Source organism: Phyllopteryx taeniolatus, chromosome 3 (assembly GCF_024500385.1).
Source record: "Phyllopteryx taeniolatus isolate TA_2022b chromosome 3, UOR_Ptae_1.2, whole genome shotgun sequence".
Lineage (NCBI taxonomy): Eukaryota > Metazoa > Chordata > Actinopteri > Syngnathiformes > Syngnathidae > Phyllopteryx > Phyllopteryx taeniolatus.
In genome coordinates, this window is record NC_084504.1 from 29,839,532 (window position 1) to 29,863,930 (window position 24,399).

Below are 24,399 nucleotides of genomic sequence, written 5' to 3' on the forward strand. Positions count from 1 at the left end.
TCTTTCAAACAAGGAATAGAGTCATCACTCACAAGTGGGAATGTGTTGGCAGGATCTGCTCAGAAATATTGGTACATCCTATTTATTTAACATTTATTCCTTCATCTCATTAAACCACAACACTATATTTCTGTGCATATACGTGTTTAGCTTGTAAATTAAAAGAAGACATAAATGAAAGGATAACACGAGAAGCTGTTAGCTTTAATGAATGGTAGAAGTTTCAGTTGTATCTTTTTTCCCCCCCCCCCACAGTGTAAAGGGACCATGTAACCCAAACGCCGAGTCAGCTCGTTTCTCACCTCTCAGCGAACAGGGCCCATTCAGACATTATTCCACAGATCTTTCTTAATTCAAATCTAAATAACTAAAAATATCTAATGCATTTATGTTGATTTCCATTAACAAACAGTTAGTACCGGCTACTTCTGCAGGAAAATGCTCGGTTGCCTCGCCAATATGAGCGCGACATTGGACAAAAATAAAATAAAAATAAGCTACCTTCGAATCAATCAGAGCAAATGAGGCATAATATAACATTAATTTGCCAATAATAACCAAGATGGACATTGGAGTACTCACTGCTGTCTCACACAAACATACACATTCAAAAATGCACGCTCTCACGGACCCTTAAACCTGCACACACATACAAACCTAGGGTGAATGCATGCAAGTATAAAATACACGCATACACCATGTTAACATAATGCAGCAATTAGCAATCATCCAAATGCATCCAAGGCGTATATTTCAGGCAGTGTACTCAAACTGAGTAAAGTTGCTTTTGATGAACACTGCACACATTAGGGTATGATTTGAAGTGATGTCATTGGGCTACACCCATTTCCCTATGAATAATATTTTGCTCATGTATAGTACACTGTACAAATTTGAATCTATTATTATTATATATATATATATATATATATGTATATATATGTGATTACCGACAGTAATGTTGCAAACTACAAGAATAGAGCAGGAAACAAAAGTCAAAGCTCAGAATTTCTCACCAAGTTGCACAAAACTGCTGTCACTGCTTAGTTAACATCAAGCGACAGTTGGTGCATGAACAGATCACATCACCTAAAACCTTGTCTTGATATTAACAGTAGTCGACTCGTTTTTAAATGTGTATGAAAATTGCCTGCGTAGCTTTAGGATGGTGACAGAAACAGATCGTTTCTATTGCCGTTGTTTGTCACGGAGGTTGACCAGTGCCCCAAAAGAGCGTTTGTTCGACTTCCTATTTTTCCATCGGGTGACACAGGGCTGGCAGATTAGCTACAAGCACTTTGACACGTTGAATGAGCAGCAGGTAGGAACCTCAATGGTTAAAATGTATTTGCAGACACGTGGCGAAAGGTGGACAGATCAGGAAACTTAGCCGTGAGACTTTCTGACCGCCTTCCCCATGCTGTCTGCGCATTCACCTCAATCACATGCACATGCACGCACACATGCATCCGTTTCTCTCCTTTTCTAACCTCGCTGAGAATAATCATTGAATGGACTTTTCCTCCGAAAAAAGAAAATCTCTCTTTATTGTGACTCAAACATCTCAGAATGACCGATTCCCAACGGTTGACCAAGTTCAGAGGATTTCTGCTCCTCTGTCCTCCTGCTAAAATTGGTATCTAACCAACTGAGACCTTGATCTGCTGGTTCGACACAATGGGGAAAAAAATAAAAATAAAAAAAATACTCGCTATTAATAACCCTGGGATAAAAATGAGTGCTCCAATATTTGAATAGGCCATGGCCTTTCACATGTAAATTACACTCTGCACCCCCTCGCTGAAACAAATTATAGCCAACTGCTGGTGGTTGGACATGAATGGGCGTCCTAATGTAGTCTGCATCTACAGTGGGTCGGGGAGCAGCTGGAAAAAAGAAACTGAGGCGAGGGGGAATTTATATGACAGTGCAGAGTGTGACAGTTTGCTTTTCTTCATATTGAACCTGCCACGCAACCACAGTGTGACGAATGGGGCTTGGCTTCTAGAGCATCTGCCTCCGAGGACTAAATGAGGGCCAGTTAAGAGCTGCAGGGGACCTTCTCCAGTCCTAATAAGCGGTAATAGTAGCAGAGGGGCCACGGCCTTTACGGACCACTGACAATACACAACGCTACCTTGTGGTGGGTTGATGAAGAGGGTTGAGTTCTCTCATCCCCAAGCGGCCGTCTGATTTATCAGCAAGCATGTTCGATCGAGCCCAGATTAAAACAACAACAACAATAATACAAATGGAATTTAGTTTCTTATTTTTTCCCCCCCCCCATCATAATAATTACTGCGGTCTGTAAACATTAGGCATCATAGATATTTTCCAGATATGAATAAAATCAGAGCCCCTTTTCTTCCTCACTTTCCAGATCAATTTGCTGGTTTAACTTTGACCTACTTTATGGTTTCTTTGTTTAATGTTGCTTGCATTGTTTTTTTTTTAAATGTATTTATTTAAAGTTCAGTTCAATGAAATTGGTACTGCATGTAATACTACCGGAGTGATTGTTGAAGTGCCCGCATACAGTCCCAGGGCCTGTGGTGCTGTATGTAATTCAATGAATGTTCACAAAAAAACAACCATACAAGGCAAAATGTAATTAAAGGAGGAAGAAAAATGCAACAGCCCACTACACAAATAATCATGAGCAACCCAGGAACGATCATACGCTATATTGTTTTAAAATAGTCAGTTTACATGTTTCCACTTGTCATCTGTTGTACATACAATGAATGCATTTTATATTTTCTTGTAGGATATTTGTACGTTTGCTCATAAGATGATTCTCCTGCAATTTGGGCTTTAGGAAACCTCCTATTGCTCCATCACCAGTGAAAGCAATATGAAGATAGAAAGGGCGGGATTAGTAATTTGAGATAGCTATAGCAAGGATTTGAGGGGAAAGAAAAGTCTGGAACAAGTTTCCCAGCGGTCTTATTGCACTTAGATGAACTCTCTTCCACTTAGCGAAAATGGATTCAAGATCATCTATCGGGTAGTTGCAATGAAACCGTTGGTGGACGAGGCCCAGACTGTTTACATAGATAAAGGCAGACAAACGACAGATACAGCATGTGGATTGCTGTCACATTGGAAATACACAACAGCCACAATACACAAACAGTGACACATCACAAGGTACGAGGCGTGCACCGCCACAATGACGCAGCAGAAAGAGCGCATACGCAAACACATCTAATACGCTCGTACAGATGCCATGCAAGCCCTGAGCGTAAGCATGCACTCTGCGCACTGATAAGGTCGAGTGCCAAGACACACACGCATACAACACGCACACACATACACACTCTTGAAATTGATTTGAGCCTAAACACAATCACAGTGGTACAGATGCAACAAGCATATTTACTAACTTAGAAGAACCCACAGGAAAAATAGTGTGACTGTCTTATCATTAGTGTGAACCTCTGCTTCATGAACTACTTTGTGCGGAGGGATACACATTTATTGTACTACGAAGTAAAGTAAAGTATTTTGCCCGTGGACTCTTGCCATGTAATATGCTGATTTGAAAACACCAGTTTCTGAGATATCACAAGACACTGAGAAAGATGTTTCTATTGGAACAGATACACACGCGTCTTTAACATGGAGGATTTAAAAAAAAAAAAAAAAGGTCCTACACAACATAAAAAAAAACACACCAGATAAATAAAACGAGTAAATCAGCAAGTTAGTACAATATGTCAAGCGGGGACGGGCAACAGTGAAAAAGCTCCAGCGTGATCCACGACACCTGTACGACTGAATTTGTTTTACAGCACAACAGCACGACTTGAATGAACCAGCACTACAATACCATAAGCGACACAAAAAAGTCATACCAAATAAAGAAATAAACAAAACAGCAGCTGAGTGACACAAACTTTACATGACGGGATGACCATCAATACAGAATATATATACACAGATATTAATATAAAAAAGCCAGATATACATGTTGCAGATATTTACTTCATCATCATAGAGCCATACTCCTTGGCCATCCGGCATCTCAGAGCTCACACTACTGTCCTGATCGATTAGCCAGCGATGCACGGCGTGGGCCTAAAAGAACATACGACATAAAGACAGAGTCCAGTTAATAGCAACAATGAGATGCAGAAGATGGAGTGACAGAAAAGAGAGACGGAAGAGAGCAGTAGAGAAAGTTTGAAATCATCAGCAAGGAAGATTAAGAGAGCAAAAAAATGCATGAAGACACGAGTCGAAAAGACAGAAAAGGCATAGGAAAGGGTAACATGAGGGGCAACCTCGAGAACCCCCACCCCCACAAAAACAGGTACGGATAACCAGCATGGTGCTGTGCACAACACAAGGATGTCACACATGCAGTGGAACATCACTGGGCAGCGACTCACTGATGGCAATGGACGAGCTGGTGGTGTTGATGCTCACAGGTGCATCGGCTGAGTCATGGTTCAAGTGAGTCTGGATTCCCTCCTTTGCTTGCCTGTGCAAGTGTACTTACCCAAGAAAACAAACAAACAAAAAACACGTGTGTGCTGAGCGAACGTACAACACAAACAAACTTTGCCTACCCCCCCCCCCCCGGGATTTATGCACAATGAATTCTGACGATAGAGCACGGACCACCCCCCAAAACTGTTAAAACTGTACATGTGGCACACATTGACAAATATTTGTGGAAATCGGTTGCATAATCCTCCCAACAACAATCAAAACAATACTTCCTCAGCTTCTCTCTGGGCAGCGGAAAAAACACTTTTCAGGTTGGCCAAAGTTGTTAAAAGCCTGTCGGGGGGGGGGGGCAGACAAACAACTAAATGCCCACTACTATCAAGCACAAAATGAACACATTCCACAAACTCTTCCTCCAGACCCACAGCAAAATATTTGAGAATTCAGATCAAAGACGAGTTACCTACATTGACTCCGTGTAGATCGGACTTGTCAGAGTAGTTTTAATGCAACATAAGTAGAAACGTTTACTCTGTTACACTGAGCTACGTTCCGCTCGCTACTTGCGCAATATATTTGTTATGGTTCGGCAGAAAGACCCCTGCTGCGGGCTCTGTCATGTGACACTGTTCCACCGATCCAATGTAACCACTAGCGACGTTTGACTCCACTTCGCTGATCGAACCGAGCCAGTCACATGACCCCACGCGTAGTAGGATATCCGCGGCCCCCGCACGGAAGCAAAAGTTTGGGCACGTTCAATCTGTAATTACCCTATGAAAAAGGACGTTTGTAGTTAAAGTGATTTTGTTGGGCAATATCTGAAGCTGCACATCCCTATTTCATATTTTGTCCATTTGACAATTATGCTCTGATTGAAAAAGATAATAAAGCAGAAGTCCCTCACCAGTTACTCAATAATTGAGGAGTTTTCCCACTGAATTATTCAGAGGACTCCTTCTTACTTTTATTTGAGTCATATTATTCACAAGTAACAGCAGATTTAATACATGTACTTGGCTACTCTACCCACATCTGCTGCCAACCATCACTGTACAACACACGTACGCACACGCGCGCGCGCGCGAGCGAGCGCCCACAAGCGCAAAACCCCATCTGTTTCTCTCAACTGTTGTGGTGTCAGCACCAAAAACAACCGAACACAGCTACTTTCGTGCCGTCTGGCACTCTCTGCAGCAAAATGCTTGTCAAGATTTGTACAATCCACAGATGAATCACACTGTCATGGTTACACCTACCATTTACTCAGTGGCAGCAATAGTATGATTCTTCATAATAAAGCGATGCTGGTAGGCACACTTTGCAATTGCAAAATGATATTTAGCTCATACCAAGGGCCCTATTTTCGTGAACAGTGTAAATCCAGGGTGGGTGGCGCAACTGTGCGCCAGAGAAGGGTTAGGGTGCGACCGTCAGTGGAAGCGGCTCGTTTCATTCCCTTTAAATTTACAGTCTTGATGGAAACACGGATTCCCCGTGTAATTGCAATTCCAACGATCCGTGCGTGAGTGGAGCGCTGTGGCAACAGACAGTGTGAGCGGGTACCCTCATTAAATACAGAATGAGCTGTTGATAACCGCCAGTGACTTAAATATGTCTGCGTAGCTCAATATCTGTCCGCATGTGCTCCGATCAAATTCACCAAAATCACGCTAGATCTGCAGTTTAGCTTGCGCCAAGATCTACACGTCCTAATAGGAAAGTAGCAATTGGTGTCTTTGTAAGATCTTTGTATGTCGGGAGGAAGTTTAGCTTGGGTTATTAGTAGAAGTTACAAAGGGTCTTCGCCACACGCGCACACCGCATTAAAACAGGTCAGACATTAAAGGAAACCCAGAACGTCTTTTCCTCTGAGGAAGTTTGATGTACTCCACATGAGATGCATATGCATTAACGCACTCATGAAGAGATGGGTGAAGGTGATGCGTCAGATAAAACAGATGCAACAGACGACATACAGGAGCACGCACACACGCGGAGTCACCTGAAGGGTACAGTGACTCAAAGGGTGACAGCAGAGGCCGAAGCTGTTGCAAGGAAACTGTTAACTAGACAAAGCCGGGTGAAAGCACTGCACTACATTGCACCACTTTACACACTATCTCAGCACAAACTTGCGCTTTGCATGACCTTTTTCTTTTTTCCATTTTTGAGGGAACGAGAGCTCATTAAATCACGCTTGTGGTTTTGCGAGGTCCTGTTTGCGTGTTTGTGCGAGCGAATGATATGCAGCGGCGTCATCTGCAGAGTTTGTGGTGATTTACAGAGCGTGTCATCTTAAAAGGATAATTGGATTAAGTAGCAGACGGGTACTGATGACAGGAGAAGAGGCGCAAAGGGGTGGAGGATGAAGAGGGGGAGGTGGGAGATGGCTGAGGCACTAGGGGTTGAGAGGTGCTGATAAGAGGAGCAGGCCTCAACACTGAGGAGCCTTTGGGAGCCTGAGGGCAGCGAAAAGACACAGGGAACTCAAACCGTTATGCTGTAGATTAGAAGGATAAAGGGAATAACACTCGTAGTCTCTGGACACCTAACTAGCTGCGCCGTGGCATTTGGTTGGGTATACTCAACATAATCAGAAACATTTGTTACAATGTCTATGGCAACTTAATGGCCGTTAAACTGCATCAGAAGTTGAAAGCGCCCCACATTTCGAGCTCGTTCCTCACAGTTTGATCTGCAGAGGCCTGTGCAAATCTCCAAAATGAAAAAAAAGACGATGCATGTGGGGGAGTATGAACGCTTTCCTTTCTGACAACTGACATATCGAACGATAATAGTTAATGAGTCCTTTATTTTCATCAGACTCAAGCAATTAAATTGAGAATACACATTGATTTCCTGCAGGAGGAACAAACACGGATGTAGCATAATTGACTTTACAGGCGTGGGAGTATTTAAAACCTTTCAAATTAGATTAGCCGAAAATGACTTGCCCAAACTACAATGCTGACCATGACTTATGAAGTAAATTATCAGCTTGACTTCCAGGATTTATGCTAGGAGGGCATTTTTTAAATTATTATTTAGTGTTGTTAATTGGCTTTCTGCTTTCTGCACAGTAGCTGTTTTTTTTTTTTTTTTTTTTTTACATCTATATGTGACAAATAATTTTGAATCAAAGTAAGATTGACTATTACCGTAGTCCTTAATAATGGCTATTGGAAGAACAAGAATTAGTGTATTACGAGTTTTAGTCTTAAAAATGTTGTGCTGTGCTGTTCAATGGATATACTGTACTGAATAAACTCAATATATAGTTTGTTATAGCGTTGATGTTTTTTTTTTTTTAAATAGAAGTATAATAAGTACTCGAGTGGCACCACCAATTACCAGCAACGTCTGATGCTGCACAGATTCGATAACTGCAGAACTCAAACAATTCGGCAACAAGAAGCAACTAACATACAAATGGCTGTAGCATAACAGCCATCTATCAACCACTTTGTTTAGTCCGGATCATTATCCTTGCGAGTATTCAGGAGAAACAACAACTGACATTTCAAACTAATTCAGTGAGAAAGGCTGCCAGAGCATCCAGACTGGCTGGACCTTCCCTAAATGATTAAACTCCAGAGAAACAATGTTTAAATGGAGTTTCAGCTAGCCACATTAACTCTGAAGAGCTGGACTGTGACAAAATCAAACCCATCCATCCATCCATCCATCCATCCTCTTACCTAAATTCACTTACATGTGTATGTAATTTAATGACACTGTAAGTTATTTTACTTTTACCTAACATTGCACATCTGACATTCTTAATAAAACTATCAAAATCAATTTCCATCAAGATTTGAAGCAGACAAACATTTCACTACCCAAAAATTCTCAGATTCTCCTGAGCTAATCCGGTCCATCCATAAGTTTAGAATGTGCTCGACCTTGGGTTCCACTGCAGTACTACGAATAATATCAACTGTAATATAAATCTTAATTTAATTGTATGGGGGGGAAACAAATGTGTGGTGGGCACTTTGCTACATTTTAAGAAAAAGAAAACCTTAATGCCACAGAAACAAATAAATAAAATCACTTCTCGAGACATTCGATGTTTTTTTTTCAATGTAAGCAGCGTAAATGACTGCGTGGAGAAGCTACTAGGAAAGTGTCGAGCACTGGCGGGGTGAGAATGCCTGATTAATAGTGCATAGCAGAGAGCTGGCAGCAACCAAACGGAGATTATTGAGCAGGTGAAGAGAGTTCTGGAAGGGCACAGGTGGCAGCGCCAGGTGGTCTGAAAGAGGAAGATGGTGCAGTTGCCTCTATTTTCACTCTGTCCCCGTCTCCCTCGCCATCTTGTCTCAATGTGACTCAGACTTCTTGTGGACTTGTGGACTTGTTTCTATCAGCAAAGTTCCAAAGATATATACGTATCTCAAACCCACATTACGAGTTTGTTCCTTCAGTTGTGGGCCAGACGATCAGCCAGCACAACTAGAGAGAGATCCTTCGGTGTTTCTCTTGGAAGAGGCGAAAGTTGTGGCAGGACAACTCGTGGCCGCTCCACTACGACAACCCGTCTGCTCACAATGCCTTGAGCGTCTGGCGGTTCCTGCCCAAGAAGAACATTGCCGTGCTGGATTAACCTCCCTGATTTTTTTCCCCCCTCCTATTTCCCAATCTCAATGGGCTCGTCAAGGGGACCCATTTTTATGTGCATGAAGGCGTGGGAAAGAAGGCTGGGAAAGTGGTATTAAGTATTAAGACTAAGACAGTATTAAGACTCCAGGTGAATAACTTTGAAGGAGAAAACTTGAAAACGTGAAATATATCTTTCGTGACACCGGTCCTTGAATTTTTCTAGCACACCTCCTAGGACCACAGTGATAGTGGAAAGACTTATATTTAATTAGTTCAGCTTTTCAGCTTTGCTTATTGATGTTATCTTTACATTACCCTCCAAAGTAGCGTAGTGTCAGCGTGGTTTTCGCTCTGATTTGGAACGAACACAATTTGTTATTGAATGTCAATATATTGTTGTTCTATGCATTATTAACTCTCTGTTGTCTCATAATTTATTCCGAGGATACCCACATAGAGCTTGTTGAGGCACCAAGTGGAAAGATTTTAATCAAAGGCAATACATATGAGTTAGTGACACTATTGTGTGTAATGTTTTAATCAACTCAGCAATATTTTTAACTTAAATTGACTTTTTGACAGGTTTTTGAACTCATCCCAGTACAGAATCAGCTCTCGTCAAAGTGCTAAATGATATAAGGTTGAATACTGACTCGGCTTTTGATACGGTAGATCATAACATACTGCTGAACAGGTTGGAAACGTGGGTAGGACTAAATGCCTCAAGGGTCAGTTCTTGGACCCCTGCTGTTCAGCCTGTATATGCTACCCTTGGGTCAAATTCTTAAGAACCTTAATATTGACTATCATAGCTATGCAGATGACACACAGTTATATGTAGTAGCGTCTCCAGATGACCACAGTTCAATTGAGGTGTTGTGTCACTGTCTAAAACTGATAAAGAACTGGATGGGCCAAAACATTCTTCAATTAAACCACAACAAAACTGAGATAAGATGTTTCTGTCAGTAAAGAAAAGATGTTTGCTCTTAGTAAATACAAGGAGTCACTGTCTTTAAAAACCTATGACCAAGTCCGAAACGTTGGTGTTCTGATATATTCTGACTGAGTTTCAACAGTCATATAAAATCAATTACTAAAACAGCCGTCTAGCAGCTGATGAACATATCCAGAGTGAAGGCTTGCATGTGCCAAGCAGACCAGGAGAAGCTCATCCATGCTTTTATCTGAAGTAGACTTGACTATTGTAATGGTCTTCTGACTGGACTCCCCCAACGGAGCATTAAACTTTTGCCACTCATTCAGACTGCTGCAGCTCGGGCTGTGACCATAACAAAGAGGTCAGAACATGTTACTCCAATTCTAAAGTCTCTATGGTGAATAAATTTGCTTTGCTACTGTCGAGCCACAGGGTCAGGGCGCGGCAGGTTGTGAACTATATGATGCTCAGTAAACACGGGATTTGTATTGTTTGGGGGGTTGTGGGTGAAAAAAGGTGAAGCCCTTTTGATTTGATGTTTATCAATGACTTTTAGTTGTCTCTTTATTGTTTTTGTACTCCTATTTGTATTGAAAAGCACTGGTTTTCCATACCGGAGTAATTTTATCTACCAATGCATTACCATAATAAAACACATGCATGAAAACAAGATAAACTCAAAGAGACAGCGTGGCCAAAAACCTGAATTTGCGAGGCTTATTTTCATCTTTCTTTGCTGCCTTTTATTCTCTTATGTTGCGCTTTTCTTTTCGCTCAGAGAAATGGAAAGAGACATGCCTTTTCTTTCAGCCTGTGGCTCATTATGGTGCTTTTCAGGTCTGGCCTTTTGTATGGAGCCTTGCACACGCATCGTGGAACAGCCGGTGGATTACCCAGACTCACATCAAGAATACAACGGTGCCCGCAACCGCTCCAGTAAACTCCCCTGCCAATTGCAGCACAAACATTACATGCGTTAATACGTGAAGCCAAAGAGCCATGCCAAGACTAAACCAGCAGGAACATCTGCTGTGCCACATACATCATCGTAAACAATACGTCCACCAGGGCATGGCTGTCATATTAGTGGACACAGTCTAATCTCAAATAATCAGCATACAACGTGTAATCTGAACATACAAAGCGCGTCATGCCTCAAACTCAACGGCAATAAGATTAGAAGTTCAGAAGTGATCATCACCTGCTTTTAAGACCAAAACATTTGCTTAACATTAGACCTATTAGAATATATTTTCAAACAACATATGCAGAAATATGACACGGGAGTAAAGCTGGGGGAATTAACCTTTGCAAAGGGCGAAATTATTGATAATACAAGGAAAAAACGAATTCATGTTCTCATTAGATCATGCTTTATTATGAATTAATCTAATAATTATTTTTTTTGCTGTACATTAAACTACTACATACAAATTCTCAATGTATATTTGTGTGGTATGTACGCGTACACACTCTGTGACAAAGGTTTGTAGAACAGAAATGGAGATTTACCATTGTGATAGTTTGCTAACTATAACAATAATTTGACAATCTGAATATACAGTGAATATAGACTGGTCAATATAATCATATACATTATATGTGTTATAATAACGAATTTGTAGAAACAGTCAGCTTTTACAATAAATATTGTATATTTTGGATCGGTGAAAGTGCACCATGATTGTCAATCATCAGCTGAAGAATGGCATTGATTATTCAAGGTAGTCCGCAGCACTTGGACTACCAACAACGGTCTGTTCTTGGCGGTTTTGTGACTCTTTGCTCTTTGTCCAAAAATAAACAGAGCAGCAAGAAGCGGAGGAGCCAAACGTTAAAATGGCCATAATAAATCGTGTTGAAAGTACATAGAGGAAAATACAGTACGGTTAAAAATGTCCATCTTGTCATTGAGTTCATACCTGCATCTATACTTGAATGTCAGAAAAAGGATAGCGCGTCTGCCGCACAGTCAGACATTCTGGCTTTGAGTCTTAAATTAGGATTTCCTTGTGTGGCGTTTGCATAGACTCCCTGTGCTTGTGTGGGTTTTCTTTAGCTCCCACATTCAACAAACATGGATGGTAGGTTCATGGAGGACTCCAAATTTTAAGTGGGAAACCTTTTGTTTATAATATAGGACATGTTAGAATAATACCAAAAAAAATGTCCTTCTGAAAAAAGACACATTTGTGTGTGAATTTAGCAGTGAGCAGAATGGAGCAGGAGGTTTGCAGGCCATCTATCAGAGCTGTTCTCTCAGCCTGTCCTGCTCTCTCTGGAGACTTGAAACGCTGAAGCCCCGCGCCCATCGATCACCGTGACACTGTAGCATGTAAACGAGCCCCACTGCACCCGTATCATGTGTGTTATACAATAACACACATGACTTCAAGTTACAGTAACCTCGACTGTAATCAGTATCAAGGGGATGATGCCCCAATATCAACTTATTAAGACAACCTAGCAGCTGATAAATTTCATTTTGCTGGGCCGGTACAATGGACTCACTAGCGGATTACGGTGAAAAAGATTGACGGCTCATCAGGACAAACACAGATTGCAGCAGCTTCTTGCCAGAGAAACACAAATTCCCCTCCAGATGTTCTAATGTGTAGCATCTCCTTCTCCTGCTCAATCATCCAAAACTTTGCAGCAGCTGCTTTGCAACAATTGAAAACTGAAACTACCATTTGCGAAGACAATAAAATTAAAATTGTGACTGTATGTGTTGAGGATTTGTAGGTCCCAATTTAAATTTAAATAGAGTATCGACCAGCACTGTGCATTATTTTAGCAGGCTTTCTGTGGTGAACATTTGCACTTTATAGTCTGAAAATGTTTTCCGCTGTATGTCAAAACTGGGAATTGTTGACAGATGTCTGAACATTGTGCGCACAGTTTGTATAAAGAATTTGGTAATGCATTTGCTCATTTCCTTGTATACCTTCTTTTTTACTTTTAAATAATAGCTTTAATTGATTAATTATTTAACAATGCCAGTAATATCTTCTCTGGAAGAGAGAAAAGAAAAAAACTACATTCATAAAAAAATAAAGACCACTCACGCTGCTCGAATGCTAAAACCATGCTGTTTGGCATTATTGGTTAATTATTAACGGGAGTGGATAGCAGTCGCTGCTAGATAGAAGGCGTACAAAGTCCATGCATGCAAGACGCAAAATCTGACTTTCCTACAATACGCTGATGTTTAATCACACACGCAATCATGCTCTCGGCACATTTGCATCGAATTGCAGTGCTGTCACTCACACAGTTAATAATGGAACTGATTTACCAATGGTTTGCCCAACATACAACAATGACCCCGAATGACGAGCAGACGCGGGCAAAATGAGGGGTGACGTGGAGGATGAATCTTTTTCACTCTTGCAAACATTTCTGAAATGCCAGAAACCCAAAAATATCGCGACATGTGGTCTATTCAGCAGTGCGATTTTGGAGTTTCTGAATGATCTGAGAGGGCTGACTTGGAGCCAGTTGGAGATGGAGTCGTGCGTTGTCACCTACGCCAAAACTGCTTTCAACTCCAGGTCATTTTTGTGCATGGCGACAATTGGTGTGAGCCTCTTCCTGAGCGGTTTTTCACTTGTGCTGTCACAAGTTTTAAACAGTGTTATTCAGGATGGCCACATACAGTATGCTATCCAATTGCCACACACTGGTCGAATCAAACAAAACATGGCTTTAATATGGGTGCTGGGTTCTCTAAAATGGTCAGAGCCATAGATTTTCTATTTTGAAAGTGAGTAATCCACTTGCCCTTTCTATTCCATTACCGGTACTTCAAACTTCAATTTGCGCTTGTGGTGCTCTCCAAAATGTTCCATGCTGAAAACCATCAGAGCTACCTCTAGTGCAAAACCCTCTTGTAAATTCTCATTCTCCAGCACTTTTACACCTGTGGCCAACAGCGCACGCAGTCTGTGGGAGTGAATAAACAGGTAATTTAGCGTCCGTGATTTGGGATTTTAGTAAAAGATCGCAATGGCAATAGATTATGTGCAACAAGCCCTTGAACAGCACGCACAATTTGTTCGAGTGAACACGCAATCTAGCGCCCGATATTTGGGATCTGATTAAATCGGGCTCTATGTGTTCACGACGAGGCCGTGCTCTTCACTGCAGCGCTCAGATTCTGTAGTCAGCGCAAACAAGACCTCCAACTACACTCACGCACACAACAGGCCAGGAAACAATAGACACGCAGTACACAAGCGTATTGTAAAGCTGAGCATAAATACAGCTGAGCACATGCCTGCAAATACGAGCCGTTCATTCAAGTAGATCCATCCGCACACATGCAGCAGTCATGCACACACAGCAGGAAAGCTGAATGCATCTAAAAATAGCGCTGCTTTTGCACCCCACTGTCATCAGTATTCCTTTCATCGTCCTTATCAGCAGAGCGGGGCTCATTCACTTAGTGGACAGTCGAACCGCTTTTCATGAAGCTTTCTTAGCCTCAGCCTCACAGTGACATCCCCATACTCTGTTTCCAGCGCTCGTACTCCAATATGAAGGACAGAAGCGTTCACCACAGAGAAAAATGTGAAAAAGTGACAAGGTCACCCAAACAGCAGTGGCTGATAATCAAATTTAACCCATGCAACAATGACTAATAAAATACTATGTGTTGTCAGAGGCTATTTGTGAAAAAAAAAAAAAATTCTTCGTAACCAAACACAATCTTCTCCAAACTCCGACTAGTCACACATCATTAAAAAAAAAATGCACACAACGTTTTAAGTGATATTTTAACATTCTTAAATGGCATAAAACGGAACAAAACAAGTTAAACATTGGTAAGAATATAAATTAGTGTGGTGGTTTAAGTCGACACATCTGCAAGAGGACTTGTGCATCTCGGCGAATGACAAAGTGAACAAATATAAAAACTCTGGCTCTCGCTCGTAGACCACAGCGAATCTATTCAGGTCGCTATTCACAAATTCACCTATTTGCGTTTTTCTATGTGAAAACAATTGCAAAACAGCTATCAAAAAAAGACAGAGCAAAAGTAAAACAGACCCAAAATGAATCATTTGAGGTCCCTTAAGGTCTGAACGCCAAACTTTTGTGTGACTCGAGAGGCATATTTTCCCTGAAATGTTGGTTAAATGAACTTTTAGTGATTCATTTCCCTGTTTATTCAGATCTTGAGGTTTAGATTAAATGTGGTCGACTGCAAAGCTCACAGAGGTTGAATTCCACGGATTCATGCGTGAGTCAAAATCCTATGTGGTCCCATTGCTTCACTGGGATACAATTAAAAGAGAATCAACCATGTTCACATGGATTTATGCATTGTCCTTCCACTAACCCCTTGAAAGCCCTGTTTTTTTTTTCCTGCTTGACACCGTTAATCACTTCCTGCCCTTTGTAGTAAACTCTTTTGAGGCACAACACAGTTGCGCTTGACACCTAAATTAACTTTTTTTTGTGTGCATTATTTAAGCAAGCGGAGGAACAAACAAAATCTCACTAGCGCTGCACACCTGTGGCCTGTGGGGGGGGGGGGAAATAAAATAAAATCACTTCTGTTTTCAGCCAACCACATAGAAGGCCTGACCCATAAAAAAAAAAAATGGAACACTTGAACTGGGATTTCAAGGGCATGAGTGACTGAAGTGGGTTGTCAAAACCGAGCCGTGGAAAGTACCAAACACGGAATGGACCTCGGTCAGGTTGAGGTCGAACAAGAAAGAAAAGCAACAAGTTAAAAACAAAAAGTGAGCATGCCTGAGAAAGCTGAATGGAGGGAGCCAGAACAATCAGAGAGAAAAAAAAATAGGGCAGATTGGTTTGGATGTGATGAGAGCAAGCATTGTAACAGAAGCTGTACCCGTGAGAGTGGTTGAGAGCTAAAAGAAAGGAGGGAAGTGAAGATGTGCAGTTGATGGCTTTTTTGAAGGACGAGGAGATACATACCATATGAGGAGACAAATATGTCATCAGAAATTAGCCTGAACCTATTTTCATTTTGTATTGACCCCTCCTTTATAATGAGGACAAAAGGAAATGTAAAGTACGAACATCAACCTTAAATGCTTGCCAGAACCTGTGGAGAAAAAAAAGCTTTTGAAAGATGGAAAACAGAAAGACCAGAAGCCTTAAAATAGAAGTCGCAACCGCACGCAGCACTTTGGCTTCCGTTTTTAAAAATGCAGCATGAAAAAAAATATAATAAATAAATAAAAAGGCATGCTACCGCCCTACAACGTCCTCAATCTGCTGCATTCAGCTCTGCTCCATCGTGCTCATGCCACTATTAATCTCTGCCAAATGTGTCCTTTTGCCAGAAATGCTAAACATGTGTTTGCACAAAAGTACTCTTCAGAACTGACAAGGGTGTCCTTTGCATTTCAATTGCTGTTGATGCATCAGAGCAAGCAGTCTCACACACACGCATACGCGTTTAATGACTTGAAAGCCTTCGATTGTCGTTGCTCTAAATTGCAGTTTTCAAGTTTTCAACCCAAAAAAGCCAGATACAATTTTACAGTTCATCAGTACAGTTACAACACAAAATGTCACCCCAAAAAATAGTACGTCAACTATTTTAAATGAGTGCAGAGACTACCTGCTAAGTCTGATGAATCAAACTTACAATACACGACAATTTACACATCACATACCAAAAATAATTGATGAATGTGTTTAAAGTCATGGCGAATGTGCAGCACGGTTTGTTTTCAAAGAGTACTTCGATCAAAGCAAGCCATCAGAATTCTATCTATTCCATACTTCTTATACCACTTTCTTTTTGATCAGCGTACAATAATTCTGGGAGGACCTTTGCAGTAAAAGTGAAACTCGCCATAACCACAAGAGACATTCCAGATCTCCTTTTCCCCCAAAATCCCATATTACCACTCGTATGAGATGCACAGCGTTGTCAAGTTCTTACTTTTAAAACTTGGCTTGCTAACAGCCAGTAGCAAGACACTTTTCCTTGCTGAATTTGTTTCAAACATACAGTAGGAATCCTTTTGTTTACGTCAAAAGGCGTCGTTGATGACGGTATATGATCAAAAATGATGGCAGTTGGAATTTGTATTTTGACATCTGACAGTTCCACAGATCCCTCCTGTCTCGAGTTTCCTTCCATCAGCTGTTAATTGCCGCACTTCTGTGAGTTTTCTGACAGCGCCATGCATGCGCAACTGCAGAGAGGCCCACACCAAATTGGTATATTGACGAAAAGATCAAAAGCTTTAGTGTATCTGGGATCTCAGAACAATTCGATGTCTGTGATTAGATTTCTGCATACAAAGCCCGAGTTGTCCTCATTGGTGCACTGGTAGTTTAAGTCCGCCTTACAGTACATCACCTTCATGTTGCATTACTATTGACTGGAGCAGAAAATCCAGACAAATACCCAATTATTATCGATGGGATAACAATTGTCTACTGTACACTGGCCGACTATCTTAGCATGAATGGAATTGGAGCTGCTCGAATGCTGATTTACTTGCAGTCGTTGTGTGTTGTCTGCATCCCCTTCCCATTACCTCTCTCTCCGTTTGTGTTGCTATTTGTGAACAACTGAAATACTCTTGAGGAGGAGGAGGAAAATCTGTACGACAGCGTCCACACAATGTACTGTAAGTACAACATCTGGCTTGATTGAATGCAGCAGCATTGCAACACACCAGCCATTCATTTTCTACCGCTTATCCGAGGTCGGGTCGGGGGGGGGGTGCAGTAGCTTTATCAGGGACGCCCAGACTTCCCTCTCCACAACCACTTCCTCCAGCTCTTCCGGGGGGATCCCAAGGCGTTCCCAGGCCAGCCGAGAGACATGGTCTCTCCGGCGTGTTCTGGGTCGTCCCCGGGGTTTCCTCCCGGTGGGACGTGCCCGGAACACCTTACCGGGGAGGCGTCCGGGAGGCATCCGAATCAGATGCCCCAGCCACCTCATCTGGCTCCTCTCGATGTGGAGGAGCAGCGTCTCTACTCTGAGATCCTCCCGGATGACCGAGCTTCTCACCCTATCCCTAAGGGAGAGCCCGGACACCCTGCGGAGAAAACTTATTTCGGCCGCTTGTATCCGGGATCTCGTTCTTTCGGTCACGACCCACAGCTCGTGACCATAGGTGAGGGTAGGAACCTAGATCAACCGGTAAATTGAGAGCTTTGCCTTTCGGCTTAGCTCCTTCTTTACCACAACGGACCGATAAAAAGTCCGCATCACTGCAGACGCTGCAACGATCCACCTGTCGATCTCCCGTTCCATTCTTCCCTCATTCGTGAACAAGACCCCAAGATACTTGAACTCCTCCACTTGGGACAGTATCGCGACTCGGAGAGGGCACGCCACCCTTTTCCGACTCAGGACCATGGTCTCAGATTTGGAGGTGCTGATTCTCATCCCATCCGCTACACATGTAGACTGGTTGGGCGAACTCCCACGCACCCTCGGGGACCCTGCCGAGGGTGTAGAGCTGGTCCACTGATCCACGACCAGGACGAAAACCACACTGCTCCTCCTGAATCTGAGATTCGACTTCCTGATGAACCCTCCTCCCAGCACCCCGGAATAGACCTTACCAGGAAGGCTGAGGAGTGTGATCCCCCTCTAGTTGGAACACACCCTTTTGTCCCCCTAAAAAGGGGGACCACTACCCCAGTCTGCCAATCCAGAGGCACTGTCCCCACTGTCAACTAGGACAGCCCCACAACATCCAGAGCCTTTAGGAACTCCGGCCGAATCTCATCCACCCCCGGGGCCCTGCCACCAAGGAGTTTTTTAAGCACCTCGGTGACCTCAACCCCAGAGATAGGAGAGCCCGCCTCAGAGAACCCAGACTCTGCTTCCTCATGGGAAGGCGTGTCGGTGGAATTGAGGAGGTCTTCGAAGTATTCTCCCCACCGACTCACAACGTCCCGAGTCGAGGTCAGCAGCGCCCCATCCCCACTATACACAGTGTTGATGGTGCACTGCTTCCCCCTCCTGAGATGCCGGATGGTGGACCAGAATTTCCTCGAAGCCGTCCGGAAGTCTTTTTCCATGGCCTCACCGAACTCCTTCTTTTTGCTTCAGCGACCACCAAAGCTGCATTCCACTTGGCCTGGCCAGCTGGTACCCATCAACTGCCTCAGGAGTCCCACAGGCCAAAAAAAAAACCAATAGGACTCCTTCTTCAGCTTGACGGCATCCCTCACCGTTGGTGTCCCACCCGAAGACGGAGGGAGGCTACCCTCTCGTCCACCGGAGTGAACCCCAACGTACAGACGCCGACCTGGGGGGCAATAAGTATACCCACACCTGCTCGCCGCGTCTCACTGTGGGCAACTCCAGAGTGTAAAGGAGTCCAACCCCTCTCGAGAGGACTGGTACCACAGCCCAAGCTGTGTGTGGAGGCAAGTCCGACTATATCTCGTCGGAACTTCTCGACCTCACACACCAGTTCGGGCTGCCAGAGAGGTGACATTCCACGTACCTAGAGCCAGCTTCTGTAGCCGGGGATCAGATGGCCAAGGTCCCTGCCTTCGACCACCGCCCAGCTCGCAGTGCACCCGACCCCTATGGCCCCTCCCACAGGTGGTGAGCCCACGGGAAGGTGGACCCACGTCACCCTTTCGGGCTGTGCCACCAGGCGCTCGCCTTCAAGCCCCACCTCCAGGCCTGGCTCCAGAGGGGGCCCCGGTGACCCGCGTCCAGGCAAGGGAAAATGTCTTCCTGAATTGTTTGTCATCATAGGGGTTTTTGGAGCAAGGTCCTGTTTGACATGGGTGACCCTGGCAGGGGCGTGAAGCCCCAGACAACTTAGCTCCTAAGAACATTGGGACACACAAACCCCTCCACCACGATAAGGTGACAGTTCAAGGAGGGGATTGCAACACACATGATATTAAAATATAAGTTATAACAAATCAGATTTAGTCATGCAATTGATAGAACAGTTTGGGTTGGTGACGAAAATGAATCATTTGCCGGGTCCGACGCATCTTGAGAGCGGGCGCCGTCTTTAAATCATTCATGACCCTGCAACGCTGTGTGTCAGACCTGACTCCAACAAGCGCCGACAGTCACCCCGCCCCAACAGAATCATTGCTTAACTCTTCGAGATAAAACTCCCCTGCAGGACAACATATTCAAACAAACAAACGGAAAGAAAAACAGTCATTGTTTGTGTACATGCCATGACTCCATTCACCTATTCTCTGTCCGCGGTGAATGCATCACTAGCATTCCAATAAATGTCCTCCGCTTCAGATTTATATTAAGAACATAACAGAGTGTGGTGGGGGGGGGGGGGAAGGAAAAACCTTCACACAGGGTTCCCTGTAGGATTGTGATGAAGATCCAATCCCCTTTTTGTCCTAATCTGCTTTGTGGGTTGCTTTAAACGATCAAACTAACGTCAGCCAGTGTGGTCCGCAGAGGACTTCCACTTTAGTTTTGACTTAATAAAACGCTCGCTTATTGCTGATTCCAACATAAATATGCTGCAGTGATGTGGTTATTTATAGAAGTTGCCCAACCATCGATGCTGAGGATGTGTCGAGTTCAGGAGAGAGCTGCGAGAGAGCTTGCAAAGGGGCAGGGACGCTGGTGTTTTCCAAAAGATAGGATTCACGTTGTATGATTAAAATGCTGCTCAGTGTCTTCACAAGCTTGCATATTCGAACATCAGGGTTAACAGCGTGCCGTAACTGGAGCCGTTTCACTGACGCATGCTGGGAAGTTATCGGTTCTTTAACGTCTTATTTAGCCCTCTTTCTCAAGTCCATTGCTCAACAATAATGAATAATTGATGAGCCTGCGTAGCAGTGTTGCAGAGCCGCGTTGAATTGCTGCATTGGATGGGAGGGGAAGGCGGGTGTGAACAGTGCATCTTTATGAATATGTGTGTGAGTGTGTGAGTGTGTGTGTACACTCCTTTGCCATCCGGGATAATGTAAAACGGTGTGTGTAGGAAAAAGACTGAACGAAAGAGAAGATTCAAAGGTCTTGACCTCATGCCAGCACATGCAAAAAAAAAAAAAAAAAAAAGAGCGAGAGCTGACTTGCTCTGACCAGCAGAGGGAGCAAAACCAGTTCGGCCTGAACTATTCTTCTAAACAAATATGGCCCATAAAAACCACTATGACACATGCAATGTTACAAGTCTGCAAAATAGCAAAAACATACAGCAAATAGACATTACAATTTTGCAGAGGGTCACATCAAGCTAAATGTTGATGCTGGAACACAGGCCTCACCTTCCAGCTTCCTGAAATGACTTTAAACACCCGAAACCCCAAGAGAACACAAACATACGAGTGCGGGATCTTCAAGACGGATCGCTGGAGGATTTCAAAGTAGGACAAACCTGTTGGCTGTTTGGGATTAAAGCCTTAAACGCCAAAATCAAAAGGATTTGCATTAAGTAGTGTGCAACACTTCATTAGACACACAAACCGGATTTTCACACTTTCGCACAGTATGAGGATATTCTGAGCACATTGCATAACGGCCGAGGCTGAAGTTCAAGGATTCTACAAGTGGCGAAAAACAAATGTTAAAAATAAATGTAAGTGAGCAACTGCTACACTAAACGAAACACGAAATTTGGAGAAAATGCAAATTGCATTTGAATCCCCAAAGGGAATTTTACTTTTCCCGTGGTGCTGGGACAACATTAACATTTCCTCCTCCTGCTAAATGTTATCGGATAATAAAGAGGAGGCTGTTAAAACAAAAAGTAAGAAAGAAAAGAAAAGAAAAGTGAGCCACAGAAGGTGTGGTACGAGTGAATAAAGGAAGTGAGGAGGTGGGTCCTGTTTCCTTGACTCAGCAGGATGCAAGAATGCAAAAGTGACTGAAATGGAGCGACGGCAGGGGATGCAGACTGACAAAACTGATGACCTCGGAAATTTGCTCATCTCGGGAAGAAGTTGAAAGAAATTCAATACTTGAAGTCTCCGCTTTTGTCACTTTATGCTGCGTATCAGAACTGCAGCTTTAAAATCTACGATGAATCCGTCATAAATCGCTTTTAAATTCGGAATGGATGGATTTGTGAGTTGTTTCTGGTTTCAGCGAACACCCCAGGGCCCAAATGGTCATAGAAAATAAAAGGCATTGGCTTCCGTCACTCATGCATGCACGCACGAGTGTACAAGCAATTAAATGTGTCCGCCAGAGGGCTGCAGAGGCCAAAGTCGCACTTCTCTCTTTGCTCTCACAAACGATTTCTCCATTAGCAGCAACTCAGCACCCTGAGACGCCGCCAGCCCCGCTGTCGCTTCTCCTGCACTTTAACTCCAAGCGAACCAGCGAAGGGGCGGCTTGACTGAACAGCATATACCGTACGCGTCGGCTGAAGAGAAGCAGCAGAAAGAAAGATGAGGACAAGAGGAAGGGAGCCAAATGCTGAGTCGTCAGAATGTGACTCCGGTCATCAATAACAATGAATAATTCACCAAATAGTCTTTATGAAACTGCCAATCTTCTCTCTGAGTAAAAAAAAAAAAAAAAAAAGTGTATAGCCTTAAAGTGTGTACAGGAGAAGGTAGGAGATAATGAATGCAATCCCAAGGCTAGATCATGGCGCTGGGTAATTGTATGACAACACTTTCCCGTGATCAATTGGAAGAATTGATACATTTACAAGTTTGTGTTCATCCACGCAACAGTGAGTGGATTTGTTTGCAAAGTGTTAACTAACAACCGACGACTGTAACAAACTGAGACAACTTTTTTTTTGCTTTGTTTTACTCTGCTGTCTGTACATAGATCAGTATTGATGAGAATCTGTTCTCAGATGGCTCACCTGAATACACAAAGGTTAGGTTAGGTCAGTTCGATCCCCGGCCCCGCCTGTGTGGAGTTTGCATGTTCTCCCCGTGCCTGCGTGGGTTTTCTCCGGGCACTCCGGTTTCCTCCCACATCCCCAAAACATGCATTAATTGGAGACTCTAAATTGCCCGTAGGTGTGAATGTGAGTGCGGATGGTTGTTTGTTTCTATGTGCCCTGCGATTGGATGGCAACCAGTTCAGGGTGTACCCCCGCCTCCTGCCCATCCAGTGCAAGCAAACACTTCCTTCGGTCGATGATGTCAGTCTTTTCGCTCAATTACAAAGTCCTCGCTGTGAGCACTAGGTGGCGACGTCGCACACTCCCAGGGGTGCTGACTAAGGGCCTGCTGACAGTGGCTGTGCTGCTTGTGCCAAGTCGACAAGCATGTGTGTACTAACGTGATCCAGTCGGAGGTGCGTTTGACCTTGTGGAGCTACTGCATTCCCACGGATTCTCCTCCGCCCTCAGCCGACATCACCGTCCCCCCCCCCCCCCCCCCCCCCCAAAAAAGACTGTGCAGCACGCTTGCCCACGGATGTATTGCAGTAGCCCAAACGCAATCTTATTCTGCAGTGTTGCACGGTGCCACAAGTAACTGTAGCAAGGAAGGAGTCCATATTGGAGCAGCAGAATAGATTTTTTTTGGACAGATGCACACTGAGGCACGGGGAGAAAAGGAGAGAAAGGGATAGAAAGGCGTGGCCACCTGGCTTGGAAAAACAAACCAAACCATCTCACGGGTCAGCCAATTAGCGGGAGGGTGACACGACACTCGTCGCAGCGAGCTAGTAAATCCTGCGCCACTCGAGCAGCCACGTGCTTCTGCTACATAAATGCGAGGGATCGCAAACAAGCACGACGACACAAAACATGACACTGGTACACGACCGGCGATGACTAAGTAACTAATCCTTCAACCTGCACTATTGTTTGACGTGGCTATTTTCACAGTTGTAATCCAAATTCATGTTCTTGAAGATAAGATGTTCAAAATAGGAGTGGGAATATGTTTCATATCACAACCGTTTGTCCGGCATACAAATGTGGGACGTTCGGAAGGTTTGACGATGTGATGATCGATGATCAGGGAACGGGAAGTCAAACGTCTGTACCCTCTCTGCCCTGGCTGCTCGGTACAATATGGCGAAAAAAAAACTGCACGACTAACATCCATTTTCGAGATCGCTTATTCTTACCAGGGTCAAGGCTGAGCTGGAGCCTATACGAGCAAACTTCAGGCCAAAGGAGCTGGTCGTCAACCGGTCGCACAGGAAATACAGACAAAAACACATTGACACTCACATTCACACCTATGGACAATTTAGAGTCTTCATTGTTTTTGGAACGTGGGAGGAAGCTCAGCGTACCCGTAGAAGTCCCACGCAGGCGCTTGTGAGAACGTGGACATGGACTTGGATATGCGAACCACCAGACACGACAAAGCTCGGCTTTTAATAAGAGGCCCGGGGATGCTGCGACACCGCGATGACACTTGACTCGAGGATTAGACGACTCGAGAAATCTGCGCGGCGCTCAGTCAGACGTCATTTGGGAGCGCTGAATATCCTTGGAAGCGCAAAGGCCACA

General features: G+C 43.7%; 1 protein-coding gene across 11 annotated transcripts in view; it reads right to left on the minus strand.

The window, feature by feature from the left end:
• Positions 1–24,399, minus strand: part of ank1a (ankyrin 1, erythrocytic a) — a 67,580-nt gene that overhangs the window by 37,898 nt on the left and 5,283 nt on the right. For 9 of the 11 annotated variants that reach the window (XM_061768443.1, XM_061768444.1, XM_061768441.1 and 6 more), the window contains exon 2: positions 3,988–4,080. The exons of the other annotated variants lie outside the window; for them this stretch is intronic. In XM_061768443.1, the coding sequence (XP_061624427.1) occupies positions 3,988–4,080 (93 nt within the window). The remainder of the gene's footprint in view (positions 1–3,987; positions 4,081–24,399) is intronic. 11 annotated transcript variants of the gene reach the window in all.